At 42.9% G+C, this 22,552-nt stretch overlaps 1 protein-coding gene across 3 annotated transcripts in view; it reads right to left on the minus strand.

Moving 5' to 3' along the window:
- Window positions 1–22,552, minus strand: part of PDE7B (phosphodiesterase 7B) — a 562,290-nt gene that overhangs the window by 26,533 nt on the left and 513,205 nt on the right. For all 3 annotated transcript variants that reach the window (XM_069725979.1, XM_069725978.1, XM_069725977.1), the window contains 4 exons: window positions 12,197–12,348; window positions 7,099–7,162; window positions 4,828–4,923; window positions 1,451–1,551 (listed from right to left, as the gene is read on the minus strand). In XM_069725979.1, coding sequence (XP_069582080.1) covers window positions 1,451–1,551; window positions 4,828–4,923; window positions 7,099–7,162; window positions 12,197–12,348 — 413 coding nt within the window. The remainder of the gene's footprint in view (window positions 1–1,450; window positions 1,552–4,827; window positions 4,924–7,098; window positions 7,163–12,196; window positions 12,349–22,552) is intronic.

Raw genomic sequence — 22,552 nt, forward strand, 5'->3', positions numbered from 1 at the left:
GTTTTCTCTGATCGGCTCCCTCGCTCAATTCCACTGATTGGTTCTCCTGCTCTCTCGTTTTCTCTGATCAGCTCCCTCGCTCAATTCCTCTGATCGGTTCTCCCGCTCTCTCGTTTTCTCTGATCGGCTTCCTCGCTCAATTCCACTGATTGGTTCTCCCGCTCTCTCGTTTTCTCTGATCGGCTCCCTCGCTCAATTCCTCTGATCGGTTCTCCCGCTCTCTCGTTTTCTCTGATCGGCTCCCTCGCTCAATTCCTCTGATCGGTTCTCCCGCTCTCTCGTTTTCTCTGATCGGCTCCCTCGCTCAATTCCTTTGATCGGTTCTCCCGCTCTCTCGTTTTCTCTGATCGGCTCCCTCGCCCAATTCCTCTGATCGGTTCTCCCGCTCTCTCGTTTTCTCTGATCGGCTCCCTCGCTCAATTCCACTGATCGGTTTTCCTGCTCTCTCGAATCCTCTGATCGGCTTCCTCTTCTCAATTCCTCAGATCAATTCCTCAGATCGGCTCTCCCGTGCTCTCAATTTCTCTGATCAGCTCTCTCGGATCCCTCTTTCCCACTCAAGGCTGAGGCTTCACTTCATTGATCAATCTTGTGCTGGTAGCTGCGAATATAAGGCAGCTCAGCTACTTTCATAAGTCTGTCCTGATAGAGGTTCAGCCATTGACTTCTCCCCTTCTCTGCTCCCTTGGGCCTTTTATAATTCTTAGCTGCAACACAGTTATCACATGACCTCGTGTCCCTTTCTTTTGGTTACTCCCCTGCAACCCACGCCTATTTTATGGTACCTCTTTTTGTTCCTGTTCTTACAAGCTCTGGCCGCTAGATGGCGATGTTTGCTTATTTAAGTGTCACTGTACACTCGGCTACAAACGTCCTTAATTCTCTTACAGCAATGTCACTTACTGGATTGCTTGATGTAAATTTGATAAAATCACAGTTTTCTCTGCTGTAGATCTACAGGTTACCTGACACGGAGCTCTTTATAACCTCCACCACATCACTGATTGGCAGCTATCAGTGCACACTATGCATAAGCAAAAAGCTGGACGTGTTAGTGTGTGTGTGTGTGTGTGTTAGCAGAGTTATACAGAGCTCATGATTAAACAGGACTACACAAAACCACAGCAAGCATCCCAGTAAGTGACAGCAAGTAGCCCAACAAAAGACACATCATTGGAATCAGGGACTTCGCCTCTAGATTATGCTGCTCTCAGATTGGAGGGCAAAGGTCTAGTGACAGTTTAAAATTAGGCATCAGAAGACCTCTGCACAGAAGGTTAAATGGATAAATAATGCAGATCTGAATATTACTGTCTTTAGAGTGACTATAGGGCCAAACAACAGTAAGATGTTACACGGAATTATTTAAAAACCTGACTTGTTCCCATTATATCAATATGTAGATATCATAACTAGTAGGGATCGTTAATAATACACAGCGCTCACATACCTTTGGGTCTTTCAAATAGCAGTGCATAGCTTGTGTGACATCTGCAGCATGGACAGCATTATGGTATGGGTTTTGATTATGGTAGTCTTCCTGAACCATGACTAAAACAAATTACCCAATAGACATACATATTAATGGTTAAACCATGCATATTCATTATTATAGCTAAAGGAAATAATCTCAATTATAGCTAGATCTTTAATAAACAGAGTCTTGATGACATCATGTAAGAAACAAGAAGCCCAAACCTCATAATCTTTAAAACATATGGTCTTTTTTGGTAACTATAAAATTGTGATTCAAATATAGCGGTGCTCCAGGTGCGCAGAACGTCTGTGGAGAAAATATAATCTACCCGAAGATTTCATCCATTATAAGTTCATGCTAAAGACATACAATTCTGCCCTTCACCTCTCCAAACAAACCTACTTCAACACCCTCATCACCTCCCTGTCCAATAACCCTAAACGTCTCTTTGACACGTTCCAGTCCCTACTCAACCCAAGAGCGCAGGCCCCAACCACGGATCTCCGTGCTGACAATCTGGCCAATTACTTCAAAGAAAAAATTGACCATATTCGACAGGAAATCATCTCCCAATCTCTTCATACCATGCACTGTCCTCCCTCCCCCACTGCATCTAGTTCACTCTCTGACTTTGAACCAGTTACAGAAGAAGAAGTAAGCAGGCTCCTTGCATCTTCTCGCCCGACCACTTGCACCAGTGACCCCATTCCGTCACATTTCCTCCAGTCCCTTTCCCCGGCTGTCACCTCTCACCTAACAAAAATATTCAACCTTTCCCTCACTTCCGGTATTTTTCCCTCCTCATTTAAGCATGCCATCATACATCCATTACTTAAAAAACCATCCCTCGACCAAAACTGTGCCGCTAATTATAGACCTGTCTCTAATCTTCCCTTCATCTCTAAACTCCTCGAACGCCTGGTCCACTCCCGTCTTACCCGCTATCTCTCAGATAACTCTCTTCTCGACCCTCTTCAATCTGGTTTCCGCTCTTTACACTCTACTGAAACTGCCCTCACTAAAGTCTCTAATGACCTACTAACAGCTAAATCTAATGGTCACTACTCCATGCTAATTCTCTTGGATCTCTCTGCAGCATTTGATACTGTGGATCATCAGCTCCTCCTCACTATGCTCCGCTCCATCGGCCTCAAGGACACCGTTCTCTCCTGGTTCTCCTCCTATCTCTCTGACCGATCCTTCACTGTATGTTTCGCTGGTTCCTCCTCCTCTCACCTTCCCCTTACTGTTGGGGTTCCTCAAGGATCAGTCCTAGGCCCCCTCCTCTTCTCTTTGTATACTGCCCCTATTGGACAAACAATCAGTAGATTTGGCTTCCAGTACCATCTCTATGCTGACGACACCCAACTATACACTTCTTCTCCTGATCTCACGCCTGCCTTATTAGAAAACACCAGTGATTGTCTTACCGCTGTCTCTAGCATCATGTCCTCCCTCTATCTGAAACTAAACCTGTCAAAAACTGAACTCCTCGTGTTTTCTCCCTCTACTAACCTACCTTTGCCTGACATTGCCATCTCCGTTTGCGGTTCCACCATTACTCCAAAGCAACATGCCCGCTGCCTTGGGGTCATCCTTGATTCTGACCTTTCATTCACCCCCCACATCCGATCACTGGCTCGCTCTTCTTACCTGCATCTCAAAAACATTTCTAGAATTCGCCCTTTTCTTACTTTCGACTCTGCAAAAACTCTTACTGTTTCACTTATTCATTCTCGTCTGGACTATTGTAACTCTCTACTAATCGGCCTCCCTCTTACCAAACTCTCCCCGCTCCAATCTGTCCTGAATGCTGCTGCCAGGATCATATTCCTCACCAACCGTTACACCGATGCCTCTACCTTGTGCCAGTCATTACACTGGTTACCCATCCACTCAAGAATCCAGTACAAAACTACTACCCTCATCCACAAAGCACTCCATGGCTCAGCACCACCCTACATCTCCTCTCTGGTCTCAGTCTACCACCCTACCCGTGCCCTCCGCTCCGCTGATGACCTCAGGTTAGCATCCTCAATAATCAGAACCTCCCACTCCCGTCTCCAAGACTTTACACGTGCTGCGCCGATTCTTTGGAATGCACTACCTAGGATAATACGATTAATCCCCAATCCCCACAGTTTTAAGCGTGCCCTAAAAACTCATTTGTTCAGACTGGCCTACCGCCTCAATGCATTAACCTAACAATCCCTGTGTGGCCTATATTAAAAAAAAAAAAAAAAAAAAAAATTAATTAACTGGTTCATGCAGCTTTACATGAACACCCAAGCCTTACACTATGGCTGGTCCGAATAACTATAGCAATTGTTACCATCCACCTCTCGTGTCTCCCCTTTTCCTCATAGTATGTAAGCTTACGAGCAGGGCCCTCACTCCTCTTGGTATCTGTTTTGAACTGTATTTCTGTTATGCTGTAATGTCTATTGTATGTACAAGTCCCCTCTATAATTTGTAAAGCGCTGCGGAATATGTTGGCGCTATATAAATAAAAATTATTATTATTATTATTATAAGTATGAGAGCATTGGGTTCCAGAAAAATCAAGCTGCTTAAAAATGTATAAATGAAAAAAATATATGGAAATTATACCTGGGCTATTATGATTTCTGGTGAGATTCCTAGTTTTCATATACGTGTTTGTGGGTGCAGCCAGACGGCCGTATAAATCAGATTGAGATTGGACCACAATGCTCGGACACAGTGTAGATCTCCCAACCCGAGCGTGACAGCTGCATAGAAATAGATGAAGTTGCAACACTATGTCTAAGCATTGCGGTCCAATTTCGGTCTGATTTATACGGCCATCTGGCGGCACCCTAACTTTTATTGAGGTGCTATCATTTCTCATGGCTTACATATGTTATAAGGTGCTTCCCATGAAATGCTGGCACATGTTTTCTTACAACTCTGCGTCTCTTATTATTCCTCTACTGGAATTGTATGTATGAACTGAGAACGAGACATTACCATTCCACTTGTCAGTAAGGAATGCCCGTACATAGTCTGCCACTATCAGCACTGACTGGGCGGCATTAGTGCCATGAAATTCCACCCACCTGGGAGTGACCAATGGACGCATCATTTGGCTTCATAATAGGCGGTCATTGCTGATGCATGGCATTTAGGTGACCAAGCACAGGAAATGGCAACAAGTTGTCAATTTATTCATACAGTTCCAGAAGGAATAAAAAGGAATAACACAAGGCATAATTCGAACAAAAAATTACATTCTAGAATTGTTATTCCCTTCCGAATACTGTAGTCACACAAACATGTCAGATCCCTTTAAACTGTGTGTCAATAGACATTACATACAGCCAGGAACATACCTAGAAACCTGTGCAATTTCACCATGTCAAGCTGGAAATGATGGATAAGTCCGTGGACATTGAAGAGATGACACAGCAGTGTTACAAGGCTGTTACCTGGTGAAGCAGAAATGCTTTCATTAGTTCCAAGTAATAGAAAAAAGCCCTTTCACGGGTCCTTTAATAGGGACAGTTAAGGGGGGCTCCTATTTATAACTGAGGTTTCGCATCTGGTATCCTGGGGCGCTGGATTGTTCACCTTTTTATTGCTGACATTTCACTGTAATACTCGGCTGCTGTCTTTAGCACTGACTGTGAGCTGTGAATAAGGGAAATACAGGAATGTGGTGAACCACAAAAGCCTTTTCATTCTTCAGTTGCCAGAAAGGTAATAAGGTTACTGCCAGTTCTTTATGTTCCTTGGAGAGCCGTGGGCCAGTAAGAAAATCAATAGCCTTCATGCAGAAGCTCCAAGTTTTGAGTATAGAAGCGGGAAACAATGGCGTATGTATACACTTCATCACTGGTATGAACAGACTTTGTGTGAACTTCACAAGTTTTTGCTTTTGTAAAATATTGAGACACGAGTCTGGTTCCTCCTCTGGCCGGCATGTCACAGTAATGCTGGAGGTGATTGACAAGTGAGGAAGGGACCTGTCAATCACCTGCAGCAGGAGGAGCTGGCCAGGGGACCTTCAGAGTGTAATTTCTCTGATTATTCTGCACCAGGAGGAATCCAAAAGTCATTGCACCCAGTATAAGGTCTGACAAAGGCACTTTGGATTTCGTCCTAAAAGCCCACAACAGATATGGTTGTCTACCGCAGTTTTGCTGTTTTTCTCACACACTAGTGTCTAAAACTGTGCAAAACATTTTATGCGTGGTAAAACAATGCTTTTATCGGTTAGTGCTATATACCTTTTAATCCATCTGATGATCTTATTTGACTCATAGGCAGCAATTTGCTCTAAATTTCCATTTACGTCCTCATGTAAGTTTTATCATTTTAAAAATAAGCCATAATACTGCCCAAAAATGCTTTATGGCCAATGTGAACATGCGTTTATGTGCTGCATGTATACCAACTTAATCCAAGCTCAATTTTTGTGTTTTTTTCTTTGTATTTTTGCATTCTGTGCAAGCCGGGGTGTGGCCTCCCTCTCCTGAGCTGGAAATTAAAGGCTTCCCCAGACTGGTGTCCACTGGTTGGGACCTGGTCCTTTTTGTCTGCCCTTATTCACACACTGAGGTCAACTCTGACACATGGTAAGGGTTTTAATATTAGAGAGCATAGGACTGTCTTGATCAGGGTCACCTTCTAGACGGTGGGATGGCTTTTATGCTATTTTTGATCAAAAACAGTATTACTAAGAACCCTGAGTTATATAAATGCGCTTTTGCTTTTTACTTATTTAGTTACAGCAGGGTTTTTGCTCATATTGTTTCTTGTAAGTTTTGTATGCATTATGGCCAATGTGAATATGCGTTTATGTGCCGCATGTGTACCAACTTAAACCAAGTTCGGTTTTTGTGTTTTTTTCCAAAAATGAACCTACTCCTAGCTAAGCTCCAATATAAAAATATACCCAATATATCCAGCATAGTGGTGTCTTGCACACCAATAGAATTGAATGTGTCCATGTCTTTGATTAGTGAATCATTTCTGTGGAAATTGTCCAAACGATCCCCTGCTGCTAAATTCGCTCAAACTTTTGCGCATTACTTCAGGCCAGATCTCCGCTGTAACAAGCATTTGTGAGAGATGCAGATGTAATGCTCTAGCAATAATGGAAGTAAATAAGTGGTCTGTAAATGATGAGGGTTCATGAGAAGCATATGGTAGATAATTCACTATAAGTGTCTGTCCTAAACAATCACCATCTGCTGAAAAAATCAAGCTGATTATATTTTCATTATATAATGTTTGATGCCATTTACTCAGGATTGTAATCATCATTGTTAATGCTGAGGGCAGAGTTAATCTTCCTATGGTCACCTGTGGTTGGACAAAGGCTTACACAATTTTTAACATCATGCTTGCTAAATATGCGCAAAGCAGGGACAGAGATGAGAAAAGTGATCTGTGGTTATTCCTACCAGCAATATGAACAATGAAAACCACTCTGATGCCTACGGTACACAAATGTTTCATGATTACGATGACAAATGATGTCAAATCCATAGCACATGTCAAATCAGCAGGAATCATCCAGCTCTGCACATTGTCATCCATGTGAAGTAAAAGTAGGTGAAAATATGTGCAGAAAACTGTACATCATAAATTCTGCTTACCATTTGTCAGGCGGTCAAAGAGGAAAATGTCAAAATTCCACATCCCCACTTTAGATAACATATGCTGGGAATGAAACAAAAAATCTTGTTAGCTTAATTGTTAAGTTAATATGCTGTACATGTCAAAGTGCATTACTCCCATAAATGCTGCCCGTACAGTCAATGAGTAGTAAAATATGTCACTACATCACAGTTCATTTCATAAATGTGCTGATCAGTGACCGGCCTGACGTAGGGGCTCACTCCCTGTCTCTGCGATCAGTGATCGGCCCAATGAAGGGGTTCAACCTTCCTGTCTCTGCAATCAGTGATCGGCCCAACGTAGGGGTTCACCTCCCTGTCTCTGCAATCAGTGATCAGCCCAATGTAGGGGCTCACCTCCCTGTCTCTGCAATCAGTGATCAGCCCAATGTAGGGGCTCACCTCCCTGTCTCTATGATCATTGATCAGCCCAATGTAGGGGCTCATCTCCCTGTCTCTGTGACCACTGATCAGCCCAATGTAGGGGCTCACCTCCCTGTCTCTGCAATCAGTGATCAGCCCAATGTAGGGGCTCACCTCCCTGTCTCTGTGATCATTGATCAGCCCAATGTAGGGGCTCACCTCCCTGTCTCTGCAATCAGTGATCAGCCCACTGTAGGGGCTCACCTCCCTGTCTCTGCAATTAGTGATCAGCCCAATGTAGGGGCACACCTCCCTGTCTCTGCGATAATTGATCAGCCCAATGTAGGGGCTCACCTCCCTGTCTCTGCAATCAGTGATCAGCCCAATGTAGGGGCTCACCTCCCTGTCTCTGCAATCAGTGATCAGCCCAATGTAGGAGCTCACCTCCCTGTCTCTGCAATCAGTGATCAGACCAATGTAGGGGCTCACCTCCCTGTCTCTGCAATCAGTGATCAGCCCAACGTAGGAGCTCACCTCCCTGTCTCTGCAATCAGTGATCGGACCAACGTAGGGACTCATATCCCTGTCTCTGCAATCAGTGATCGGCCCAATGTAGGGGCTCCCCTCCCTGTCGCTGCGATCAGTGATCGGCCCAATGTAGGGGTTCACCTCCCTTTCTCTGCGATCAGTGATCGGCCCAATGTAGGGGTTCACCTCCCTGTCTCTGCAATCAGTGATCGGCCCAACGCAGGGGCTCACCTCCCTGTCTCTGCAATCAGTGATCGGCCCAACGCAGGGGCTCACCTCCCTTTCTTTGCAATCAGTGATTGGACCAATGTAGGGTCTCACCTCCTTGACTCTGCAATCAGTGATCGGACCAATGTAGGGGCTCACCTCCTTGACTCTGCAATCAGTGATAGGACCAATGTAGGGGCTCACCTCCTTGTCTCTGCAATCAGTGATCGGACCAATCTAGGGGCTCACCTCCCTGTCTGTGCAATCAGTGATTGGACCAATGTAGGGGCTCACATCCCTGTCTCTGCAAGCTTAAGCCATCATTTTTCATAGCGTACATTTTTCTTTGTGTCATTGGCTACGTCTGTAAGAATTAGTGCTATTGCCACAACTATTATTGACTAGTCAGGAACAAGTGTAACAGTCTCTGATTACAAGGAATACCATATTTCCATCAATAGCTTTTACCTTTTTTTAATCATAGAAAGGTAAAAAAATCTCTAAATAATTCCAATTCCTGTAATACTGTCTAAGGACATGTTCACATGTTGCATTTTTGCTGTGGTTTCTTTTGCTCGTTTTCAAGGGTAAAAAATGCTGCAGTGTACAGTACCAGAAAAATAAATGAGATTTCTGAAATCTCATATACGTGCTTATCATTTATTACCTTGCAGAGCAAAACCATTAGTGTTTTTTTTTTTTCTTTGAGCATTTTTGCAGTATTTTTTTCACCCATTCAATTGAATGGGGGAAAAACACAAGTAAAAACACATATGTTATGCTGTGCTTTTCCTGCCAACACTCAGAAAAATCTACTGCAATTGGTCAACATGTGCACATACCCTATCTAATGATTTCAGCCTATGTATCTTTGTATATAGTGGACGTGTGACAGCAACCACAATATTCAAACCAATAATGGGACCCTAAAGTGACCCAAACTCTCAAGATCTAGATTTTGCCAATGTGACGTGTGTTCAGAGCACATATTTCTATTAGATGTGAAAGAATTTTCGCCCTACAGAAATATCCTAACATACCGAATATGTGATAATGGATGCCTCCCACAACATCCCCTTGTAAAAACCTGAAAAATTAGTACAAAATAAAAAGGACCATATTTCTGAAAATATATTAAAGATTAATTAAAAAAAGCAACAACTTAGGGGGCAGAGGGAATAAAATAAGAGCAGAAACTGGCCACTTCTGATTTGGTTACAGGTTCCATTAAAAGTTGTAGCCACTAATTGGTGACCTGAAGTACTACTGTCATCACCGCTTATAAATGAGAGCCATGATGCCTGTTTTAACGTGGGCCATTTACATTTTCATGAGTTTTCCTCCTACTATGCACAATACATAGCTGCTTTAAAAACTTCCACACCGTGCTGGTTTCTTAAGAACCAAACAACAGTTAAGATTAACAGTAACCTGCTATTAGTTAACGTGTAGTCATGCCAGTAAAAGAAGATGTATGGTAATTCCTATAGTACATCCATTCTGGATTGTCTTTACCCTGTAGTTGGTGTTTAACCATTCCCTATTTACTAATAACTGACAAATGGGTATTACCATGTGTCTATACACACCTTCACATCGTTTAATCAGTGCTAACAGTAATCTATGGACAAACCACTTTGACAAGTGAACAGAAACATCCACTTGTCAATTTTTTAAATACATTTCTGGGAGAAAAAACATAAGAAAAGCACAGCATAAAACAGACATATCAAAAGTGGTCGGAGATGGTTAAAGCAAATAATTTCCAAAGTTACTCAACTTTTTATAGGTGTCTAAGGGGTAACGCCTCTCCTTGTGGAGAGTGACATCCTAGACATGCCAGTGTAAGGAGACTTATAGGCCAGGCAATGCTCCTCTGTGAAATTAAATATACAAATTGCCTTTTTAGAGAGGAAGAAGACTGGAACCACCTATTGGAAGTAGCAGTCTTAAAAGTCAATATCGACTATATAACGAGACATGCCACTTGACTTAGGATAAAAGCCAAACCAGTATCTCTATTTGTAGAGACGTGTTTTGGAGTGTTGCTTCTCCTCAGTGCCATAAGGAGAGAAAGACGTGCACTCTTGCTATAATGGAGGTGCAGACTGGACGTGGATTTAATCCACAAACGACATCATAAAGATAAACAGTCGCACTCAAAAAATAATATCTTTAGTAAAGAAAAAGATTTATTTCAATCATGAAAAAAAAGTGCAATAAATTCACCGCAGTCAAGTCAAATGAGGAAGGCAAAGGTGCAAAGGTAACATTTCGACTCCATCTTGCGTCTTTTTCAAGCCTCACTCATATGGAAGGTCATGAAGAGAAATTGTGCAGAAATGGTACAAGAATCCCGATAGGGGCTTGCGATACGCGTTGAGGTAGATAGCTGCATTACCTTTGCACCTTTGCCTTCCTCATCTGACCTGACTGCGGTGAATTTATTGCACTTTTTGTGATTGAAATAAACCTTTTCCTTTACTAAAGATATGATTTTTTGAGTGCGACTGTTTATCGCTATGACCTCCTCAGTGCAAAGCATGAGATCTAATTTGGCTTTATCAGATGCCTCTGACTGGGATCTAAGGGGTAACGTCTCTCCTTAGGGCAGTCTCACACGTCCAGATAATTCCGGTACCGGAAAAATCGGTACCGGAATTATCCGTGTCCGTGTGCCCGTGCGTTTCTGTGGCACATCAGTGTGGCACACGTGCGGCACACGTGTGCCGCCCGTGTGCCCACTGGGTACCACACGCACCGTGCTGGGTACCACACGCACCAGCATCTGGTGCTGAAGCCGCCATTGATATCTTCCCTGCAGCAGTGTTTGCTGTAGAGAAGATATGAATATTCCTTTTTTTTTAAGTTTCTCGTGTTTAAAATAAAGCTCCATGTCCCCACCCCCATCCCACCCCCTGTGTGCCCCCCCCCCGCTGTTCTTAAAATACTCACCCGGCTCGCTCCCTTGCTGGCTGGCGCTGCTTCCTGTCCTGGCCGCACCTTCTACTGTATGAGCGGTCACGTGGGGCAGCCGATTACAGTCATGAATATGCGGCTCCACCTCCCATAGGGGTGGAGCGCATATTCATTACTGTAAATTCATTACAGTAATGAATATGCGGCTCCACCCCTATGGGAGGTGGAGCCGCATATTCATGACTGTAATCGGCGGCACCACGTGACCGCTCATACAGTAGAAGATGCAGCCAGGACAGGAAGCAGCGCCAGCGAGGGAGCGAGCCGGGTGAGTATTTTAATAATAGCGGGCGGGCGCACAGGGGGTGGGAGGGGGGTGGGCACATAGATCTTTATTTTAAACACGATTATTCATATCTTCTCTACAGCAAACGCTGCTGCAGAGAAGATATGAATGGCGGCTTCAGCACCAGTGAGGGGGACAGCGCTTAATGTAGCGCTGTCTCCTGCACGGCACACGGACTGCGCACGGACAACGTCCGTGTGCGGTACGTGTTTTACACGGATTCATTGACTTTAATGGGTCCGTGTAATCCGTGCGCTCCCACGAACACTGACATGTCTCCGTGTTTGGCACACGGAGACACGGTCTGCAAAAAATCAATGACATCTGCACAGATGCATTGATTTTAATGTGTCTACGTGTGTCAGTGACTCCGGTACGTGAGGAAACTGTCACCTCACGTACCGGAGCCACTGACGTGTGAAACCGGCCTAATAGAGAGTTGCATGCATGACATGCCAGTGTAATTAGCAAGGTTCCTTAAAGGGTCGATATTGACTTGTAAGATTGCTACTTCCAATAGGTGGCACCAGCGTTCAAGTACTCTTCCTCTCTGAAGAGGCAATTTGCATTATCAACTTTTTATATAGACTGTAAAATATTAGTATCTGTTTATTTTGTTAACAGTAGAGGAGCTTTATGAACGTCTTCCATTTTTTCAAGAATTTGATTGTAAGAACTGTGAGTACACAGAAGTGATACAGAATTTATTCTTACCCGTGCCTGGCCAAGATAGTCTTCATCCAATAAGTGCAGTGAGGCTTGTGGCACAATTCCACGCAGAAGCCTTGATGCATGAAAATATCTCTGAAAGCTCAAGAGTCTCTTTACTTTTTTCTTTGAGCCAATTTCTCCTGAGTGAGATGTATCTGCAACAACACAAAAGCCATCATAATAAACAGAAGTGTTGGAAGAGAGATGACTTTATCTCTGATATATTTTACCCCACACATTAACACATCTATTGATAGTCCTGCTACAACCAGCTGCATACTTCAAAGGCAACAGTGAAAGAAAAACAGTTTTGCAAAAAAAGCAACTTTGTTATCCATCTTATCATAGAAATCTGCTTATCCTCCTGACTGATCTGTCACTCTCTCTTAATAGGTACAATCTGTTAAATCTGTATTTAGTGAAGACAGATGTTTCCATTACTTAGATAGGAGAAGGCTGTGTTGCTTATAAGATTCTATGGAGGAGGGAGGAGAAATAGGAGGAGTTAGAGACAGACATAGACATTCTTCTGCTGCAAGATCACGTAAAAAGACAGACTTTACCTTTTTTACCCACATAAGTAGGAGAACTTGTAGCAGAATGTCTGTTTCTGTATCTAGCTCTAACTCTCCTTTCTTCATAGAATTTTATGAGCATCAAGTGTCATCTCCTATCTCAGTAGTGTGAAAATCTGTCTTCACTGATATAAAATGGTGTTATTCTTTATGTACACAGACACACAGGACAGCTTATTCTGAAAAGATACATGAAAGCACAGTTACCCTTTAAAGGTGTTGTCCAATGAAAGCAAGTAATCACCTTTCTGCAAGATAGGTATTAACTTGCTGATTGGTGGGAGTCTGACCCCTGGAACCCACACCGATCGCCAGATTGGCGACTTTTTATCCCCGCCGATGTACTTTTATTCCCGATACTTTTAACTCTCTATGCACAATCAACACTCCATTCACTCTCTCCGGGGCTTCCTGAAAAAGCTGATTGCATTTCTTGGCAGGCTCATAAGTAATGAATGGAGTGGTGGTTGAGCATTAACACGGCGCCGGTTCATTCCATCAGGAATAAAAATACCCTGCTCTGCAGAACGGTGTGAGTCCCAGCAGTCAGACCGCCATCGATTAACAAATTTTCACCAATCCTATGGATAGGTGATAGCTTGTTTTCACAGGGCAACATATTTGGGGGTTTATCCAGGACTATTTTTTTTTACTAAAGGCCTAAAAACAGGCAGATACAGTGGCTTGCAAAAGTATTCACCATTTTTTGCATTTTGCTACCTCACAACCTGGAATTTCACTGCTTTTGTGACAGTTTGCATCAGTTCATGTAAAGAGCATGCCTACAAATGTACAACTGTGAACATTTGTTTTTCTATTTTCTGTGAAATAAACAACAAATAGGCCAAAATAACTGCAACCGTCAGTGTGCAGAACTATTCACCTCCTAAAGTCAGCATTTTGTAGAGCCTCCTTTTGCAGCAATTACAGCTGCAAGTTACTTTGGATAAGTATGAACTGTTCACATCTTGTCACTGGGATTTTTGCCCATTCCTTAACCCCTTCATGACCGTGGGATTTTTCGCTTTTCCGTGTTCGTTTTTCACTCCCCTCCTTCCCAGAGCCATAACTTTTTTATTTTTCCGTCAATTTGGCCATGTGAGGGCTTATTTTTTGCGGGACGAGTTGTACTTTTGAACGACATCATTGGTTTTACCATGTCGTGTACTAAAAAACGGGAAAAAAATTCCAAGTGCGGTGAAATTGCAAAAAAAGTGCAATCCCACACTTGTTTTTTGCTTGGCTTTTTTGCTAGGTTCACTAAATGCTAAAACTGACCTGCCATTATGATTCTCCAGGTCATTACGAGTTCATAGACACCTAACATGACTAGGTTATTTTTTACCTAAGTGGTGAAAAAAAATTCCAAACTTTGCTAAAAAAAAAAAAAAAATTGTGCCATTTTCCGATACTTGTAGCGTCTCCATTTTTCATGATCTGGGGTCGGTTGAGGGCTTATTTTCTGCGTGCCGAGCTGGCGTTTTTAATGATTCCAATTCGGTGCAGATACGTTCTTTTAATCGCCCGTTATTGCATTTTAATGCAATGTCACGGCGACCAAAAAAACGTAATTCTGGCGTTTCGATTTTTTTTCTCGTTACGCCGTTTAGCGATCAAGTTAATGCTTTTTTTATTGATATATCGGGCGATTCTGAACGTGGCGATACCAAATATGTGTAGATTTGATTTTTTTTATTGATTTATTTTGATTGGGGCAAAAGGGGGGTGATTTAAACTTTTATATTTTTTTTATTTTTTTCACATTTTTTTAAACTTTTTTTTAAACTTTTTCCATGCTTCAATAGCCTCCATGGGAGGCTAGAAGCAGGCACAGCATGATCGCCTCTGCTACATAGCAGCGATCTGCTGTTCGCTGCTATGTAGTAGAAAATCAGGTGTGCTGTGAGCGCCGACCACAGGGTGGCGCTCACAGCTACCGGCGATCAGTAACCATAAAGGTCTCAAGGACCTCTATGGTTACAATGGAGAAGCATCGCCGACCACCGATCATGTGACGGGGGTCGGCGATGACGTCCTTTCCGGCCACCCGGCTGGATGCGGTAGTTAAATGCCGCTGTCTGCGTTTGACAGCGGCATTTAACTAGTTAATAGCGGCGGGTGAATCGCGATTTCACCCGCCGCTATTGCGGGCACATGTCAGCTGTTCAAAACAGCTGACATGTCCCGGCTTTGATGAGGGCTCACCGCGGAGCCCTGCATCAAAGCAGGGGAGCTGACATCGGACGTACTATACCGTCCGATGTCAGTAAGGGTTTAAGGCAAAACTGCCCCAGCTCCTTCAAGTTAGATGTTTCCTCTGGTGAACAGCAATCTTCAAGTCTGACCACAGATTCTCAATTAGATTAAGGTCTGGGCTTTCACATGGCCACTCCAAAACATTTACACGTTTCCCCTTAAACCACTCTAGTGTGTTCAAGTGTTGCTTTAGAATCTCCATCCCAGGATCAAATCACTGACAGATAAAAACAGGTTTTGCTGAAGAATATCCTTGTATTTCGTACCATCTGTCTTCTTCTCAACTTGGACCATTTTTCCTGTCCCAGCTGGCGAAAAATATGCTGCCACCACCATGTTTCACTGTGGGGATGGTGTTCTTGGGGTGATGAGCGGTGCTATTTACTTTGGTGTCCAAAAAGTTACATTTTGGCCTCATTTGACCACACCACCTTTCTCCATACATTTGGGGAGTCTCCCACATGTCTTTTGGCAAACTCAAAATGAGCCTTACAATTTTTGTGTGTAAGTAAAGGCTTTCCTCTGCCGACTCTTCCATAAAGGCCACCTCTATGGAGTGTACGGCTTATTGTAATCATATAGACAGATACTCTAGCCACTGATTGGGAATTCTGAAGCTCCTTCAGGGTTACCTTTGTTCTGTGCTGCCTCTTTGATTAATGCCCTCCTTATCCCGGCTGAGAGTTTTGGTAGGCGGCCCTCTCCTGGCAGATTTGTTGTGGCACCAAGTTCTTTCCATTTGATGATACTGGATTTGATGGTGCTCCTGGGGATCATCAGAGAATGGGATATTTTTTATGACCCAACACTGACTTGATCTTCTCAACAACTTTGTCCCTGACTTGTTTGGAGATCTTCTCGGTCTTCATGGTGTTTGGTCAGTGGTGCCTCTTGCTTTATGGTCTTGCAGCCTCTGTGGCCTTTTAGAAAAGGTGTGTGTATATACTGACAGACCATGTGACACTCAGATTGCACACAGGTGGACTTCCTCTCAATAAGCATGTAACTTATGAATGTAATTGCTTTCACCAGAATTTTTTAAGGGCTTCAAAGCAAAAGGGCGAATACATATGCACATACCAATTTTTAGTTATTTGATCCCATAAATTAAATTTATGCCTATATTTTTCTAATTTCACTTCACCAACTTAGACTATTTAATGCTGATACGTCACACACAAATCGGATTACAGAAATATTTAACAACAGGTTGTAATGTAACAAAATAGGTAAAAATCGAAGGGGGTGAATACTTTTGTAAAACATTGTAGTTGCTAACTATCTTCCTGTTCTACCCAGCCCAGATAAGAGTGGTCCTTGACTACCCCTGCTGGCGATTCAGCTGCTCAATGTGAACAGAGACGTTCTTACTATTCCAAGCTACTTTGCCAATGGGGAATGGCCGCCAACTTCATGCTGATTGCCAGCCAGCTCCCAGCTGTTTTAAAGCAGAATGGAAGAGTGGAAGAGAAGCTACTGCTCTGTTGAAGCGACATCAATGTTAGCCACTGAATCGCTGGCAGGAGTGGCCTGTATCTGCTCTGTGATTGGAACAGATCACCATCGGGCACAACAGGAAGGTACAGTAAGTAGCAACCACTTGCCAGTTAGTTTTTAGGTCCATAGTTCTGTATAAACCTTTTGAGTTGATACCTATTTTTTATTATTCTAGATGGAAATGCTCTTTAAATCAAAACTTGTTGAAATTACACCTTTGCATTGACGCTTTGGATTAGAAATACTGGTGGGAAGCCAATCTTTCCTAAGAAATCACTGCTTATTTCATCGAGAAGACATGTAGACTTCTATTCTCATTTAAATGGCATAATATTGCTTTTACCTTTACCCAGAACTGTGCTCTACATCCTACATGGGGTATGACTAATGCCCTGTACAACAGTAATATGTTACGGCTTTCATTTGCATCAATGCTGATTTGGTATGGTACTTTAAGCATAAAAGCACATTATAAAAGCATCACTTTAATTTATGAGGGGCCAGAGCACATTATGATTACATAACAGCAGATTATTTTGAATCAGAAATGTTGGACACCACGCTTACATTCAATTAGGCTTTCAGACACAGCTTTGCTTACTGGCACAAAAGTACCGTAATTCAGCTTCAAAATAAGTATTTCCAGTGAAGATGTCTTCCTAATTCTCAACAATCTTTCAATGGTCAAGTAAGTTGGTTCTAATCTAAAATACCGTAAGTACGGTAGTTATGAAAATACAAGGTAGGCTTTGACCTGGAAAAAGAAATCCAGCCACATGTGCAGACACAATGTATATATCTTTTATTAATATAATTTTTTTCATGTACTACTGAGGGATTATTGCACCCCTCCAAAAAAAAACAACTAATTATCCCCTATCCATAAAATGGGTAAAACTTGCATATTACTGGGGGTCAGGCCAAGAACGGAGCTTTTGAACACCTTACATAGGATCCTGTAGGCCTGTCCTAAAAGGAGCATAGGTGTGCATGCGTCGATTTCGCTCCATTCATTGTCTATTGGACTAGCTGAGCGCTGCACGTGGTAGTTCCATGGACAAAAAATGGAGCAAAGATGATGCATGGGCACCTCCTCTCATTAAGCCCCATTTTTGGGGTTTGAAAGGCTTGGGTTCCTGGGATTGCTAGGAGTGCCCAGCTGTAGAACCCTCAGAAAAAAGGGCTATTTAAAAAAATGTTTTCTTGGGTATAGCCCTTTAATTATAATAGATTATACATGTGAAAAAAAAGTTTACAATATATAACGCAAGTTAAAAACACAAGTACTAAAAACATGGATAGACTGATACACAGAGAGACAGAAACCAGTCAGAAAGGCTACCAACGTAAAAGGGAGTGGAGAAGGAAACAATAGGTGGTGGCTGTAGCTGGGTTTTTGTAGGCTATAGACTTTTCTCAAGAGGGGATTTCAGGTTGCTTTCAAAGAATTTTGTTTTTAATAGTGGTGGAGAGTCTGATGTTTTGAGCTAGAGAATGTCAGCATATTGGTGATATATGGGAGAAATCTTGGAGACGGTGGTGACAAGAGAAAAGAAGGAGGTCTTGTATAGACCAGAGATTATGGGCTATGGACAATGGGCAATGGTTAGTCAATTAAGCACATGAAGCAAGCAGGAGGACGGCTTCGCAAGAAGATGGGAGACGCCGAACCAAGACCGACACCCCTCGGACTGGACCACCCCGCAGGTGAGTATAATAAGTTATTTTTCCTTTTTTACAGGTTGGATCGGGGGCAGATATACAGCATTATAGAATGCTGCATATAAGCCCTGAAAGGAGTGGCCATAACTCGTATCGGCCAAACCTAGTGACAGGTTCCCTTTAACCCCTTCAAGACCCAGCCTATTTTGACCTTAAAGACCTTGCCGTTTTTTGCAATTCTGACCAGTGTCCCTTTATGAGGTAATAACTCAGGAACGCTTCAACGGATCCTAGCGGTTCTGAGATTGTTTTTTCGTGACATATTGGGCTTCATGTTAGTGGTAAATTTAGGTCAATAAATTCTGCATTTATTTGTGATAAACACGGAAATTTGGCGAAAATTTTGAAAATTTCGCAATTTTCACATTTTGAATTTTTATTCTGTTAAACCAGAGAGATATGTGACACAAAATAGTTAATAAATAACATTTCCCACATGTTTACTTTACATCAGCACAATTTTGGAAACAAAATTTTTTTTTGTTAGGAAGTTATAAGGGTTAAAATTCGACCAGCGATTTGTCATTTTTACAACGAAATTTACAAAACCATTTTTTTTAGGGACCACCTCACATTTGAAGTCAGTTTGAGGGGTCTATATGGCTGAAAATACCCAAAAGTGACACCATTCTAAAAACTGCACCCCTCAAGGTACTCAAAACCACATTCAAGAAGTTTATTAACCCTTCAGGTGCTTCACAGCAGCAGAAGCAACATGGAAGGAAAAAATGAACATTTAACTTTTTAGTCACAAAAATTATCTTTTAGCAACAATTTTTTTATTTTCCCAATGGTAAAAGGAGAAACTGAACCACGAAAGTTGTTGTCCAATTTGTCCTGAGTACGCTGATACCTCATATGTGGGGGTAAACCACTGTTTTGGCGCACGGCAGGGCTTGGAAGGGAAGGAGCGCCATTTGACTTTTTGAATCAAAAATTGGCTCCACTCTTTAGCGGACACCATGTCACGTTTGGAGAGCCCCCGTGTGCCTAAAAATTGGAGCTCCCCCACAAGTGACCCCATTTTGGAAACTAGACGCCCCAAGGAACTTATCTAGATGCATAGTGAGCACTTTGAACCCCCAGGTGCTTCACAAATTGATCCGTAAAAATGAAAAAGTACTTTTTTTTCACAAAAAAATTCTTTTAGCCTCAATTTTTTCATTTTCACATGGGCAACAGGATAAAATGGATCCTAAAATGTGTTGGGCAATTTCTCCTGAGTACACCAATACCTCACATGTGGAGGTAAACCACTGTTTGGGCACATGGTAAGGCTCGGAAGGGAAGGAGCGCCATTTGACTTTTTGAATGAAAAATTATTTCCATCGTTAGCGGACACCATGTCGCGTTTGGATAGCTCCTGTGTGCCTAAACATTGGCGCTCCCCCACAAGTGACCCCATTTTGGAAACTAGACCCCCCAAGGAACTAATTTAGATGCCTAGTGAGCACTTTAAACCCTCAGGTGCTTCACAAATTGATCTGTAAAAATGAAAAAGTACTTTTTTTTCACAAAAAAATTCTTTTCGCCTCAATTTTTTCATTTTCACATGGGCAGTAGGATAAAATGGATCATAAAATTTGTTGGGCAATTTCTCCCGAGTACGCCGATACCTCATATGTGGGGGTAAACCACTGTTTGGGCACTCGGCAGGGCTCGGAAGAGAAGGCGCGCCATTTGACTTTTTGAATGGAAAATTAGCTCCAATTGTTAGCGGACACCATGTCGCGTTTGGAGAGCCCCTGTGTGCCTAAACATTGGAGCTCCCGCACAAGTGACCCCATTTTGGAAACTAGACCCCCCAAGGAACTTATCTAGATGCATATTGAGCACTTTAAACCCCCAGGTGCTTCACAGAAGTTTATAACGCAGAGCCATGAAAATAAAAAATAATTTTTCTTTCCTCAAAAATGATTTTTTAGCCTGGAATTTCCTATTTTGCCAAGGATAATAGGAGAAATTGGACCCCAAATATTGTTGTCCAGTTTGTCCTGAGTACGCTGATACCCCATATGTGGGGGTAAACCACTGTTTGGGCGCACGGCAGGGCTCGGAAGGGATGGCACGCCATTTGGCTTTTTAAATGGAAAATTAGCTCCAATCATTAGCGGACACCATGTCACGTTTGGAGAGCCCCTGTGTGCCTAAACATTGGAGATCCCCCAGAAATGACACCATTTTAGAAACTAGACCCCCAAAGGAACTAATCTAGATGTGTGGTGAGGACTTTGAACCCCCAAGTGCTTCACAGAAGTTTATAACGCAGAGCCATGAAAAAAAAAAAAAAAATTATTTTCTCAAAAATGATCTTTTAGCCTGCAATTTTTTATTTTCCCAAGGGTAACAGGAGAAATTTGACCCCAAAAGTTGTTGTCCAGTTTCTCCTGAGTACGCTGATACCCCATATGTGGGGGTAAATCACTGTTTGGGCACATGCCGGGGCTCGGAAGTGAAGTAGTGACGTTTTGAAATGCAGACTTTGATGGAATGCTCTGTGGGCGTCACGTTGCGTTTGCAGAGCCCCTGATGTGGCTTAACAGTAGAAACCCCCCACAAGTGACCCCATTTTGGAAACTAGACCCCCAAAGGAACTTATCTAGATGTGTGGTGAGCACTTTGAACCCCCAAGTGCTTCATAGAAGTTTATAATGCAGAGCCGTGAAAATAATAAATACGTTTTCTTTCCTCAAAAATAATTATTTAGCCCAGAGTTTTTTATTTTTCCCAAGGGTAACAGGAGAAATTTGACCCCAATATTTGTTGTCCAGTTTCTCCTGAGTACGGTGATACCCCATATGTGGGGGTAAACTACTGTTTGGGCACATGCCGGGGCTTGGAATTGAAGTAGTGACGTTTTGAAATGCAGACTTTGATGGAATGCTCTGCGGGCGTCACGTTGCGTTTGCAGAGCCCCTGATGTGCCTAAACAGTAGAAACCCCCCACAAGTGACCCCATTTTGGAAACTAGACCCTGAAAGGAACTTATCTAGATGTGTGGTGAGCACTTTGAACCCCCAAGTGCTTCATAGAAGTTTATAATGCAGAGCCGTGAAAATAATAAATACGTTTTCTTTCCTCAAAAATAATTATTTAGCCCAGAATTTTTTATTTTCCCAAGGGTTACAGGAGAAATTGGACCCCAAAAGTTGTTGTCCAGTTTCTCCTGAGTACGCTGATACCCCATATGTGGGGGTAAACCACTGTTTGGGCACACGTCGGGGCTCAGAAGGGAAGTAGTGACTTTTGAAATGCAGACTTTGATGGAATGGTCTGCGGGTGTCACGTTGCGTTTGCAGAGCCCCTGGTGTGCCTAAACAGTAGAAACCCCCCACAAGTGACCCCATTTTAGAAACTAGACCCCCCAAGGAACTTATCTAGATATGTGGTGAGCACTTTGAACCCCCAAGTGCTTCACAGACGTTTACAACACAGATCCGTGAAAATAAAAAATCATTTTTCTTTCCTCAAAAATTATGTTTTAGCAAGCATTTTTTTAGATTCACAAGGGTAACAGGAGAAATTGGACCCCAGTAATTGTTGCGCAGTTTGTCCTGAGTATGCTGGTACCCCATATGTGGGGGTAAACCACTGTTTGGGCACACGTCAGGGCTCGGAAGTGAGGGAGCACCATTTGACTTTTTGAATACGAGATTGGCTGGAATCAATGGTGGCGCCATGTTGCGTTTGGAGACCCCTGATGTGCCTAAACAGTGGTAACCCCTCAATTCTACCTCCAACACTAACCCCAACACACCCCTAACCCTAATCCCAACTGTAGCCATAACCCTAATCACAACCCTAACCCCAACACACCCCTAACCACAACACTAATTCCAACCCTAACCCTAAGGCTATGTGCCCACGTTGCGGATTCGTGTGAGATATTTCCGCACCATTTTTGAAAAATCTGCGGGTAAAAGGCACTGTGTTTTACCTGCGGATTTTCCGCGGATTTCCAGTGTTTTTTGTGCGGATTTCACCTGCGGATTCCTATTGAGGAACAGGTGTAAAACGCTGCGGAATCCGCACAAAGAATTCACATGCTGCGGAAAATACAACGCAGCGTTCCCGCGCGGTATTTTCCGCATCACGGGCACAGCGGATTTGGTTTTTCATATGTTTACATGGTACTGTAAACCTGATGGAACACTGCTGCGAATCCGCAGCCAAATCCGCACCGTGTGCACATAGCCTAATTCTAAAGGTATGTGCACACGCTGCGGAAAACGCTGCGGATCCGCAGCAGTTTCCCATGAGTGTACAGTTCAATGTAAACCTATGGGAAACAAAAATCGCTGTACACATG

This window comes from Ranitomeya imitator, chromosome 5, assembly GCF_032444005.1.
Source record: "Ranitomeya imitator isolate aRanImi1 chromosome 5, aRanImi1.pri, whole genome shotgun sequence".
NCBI lineage: Eukaryota > Metazoa > Chordata > Amphibia > Anura > Dendrobatidae > Ranitomeya > Ranitomeya imitator.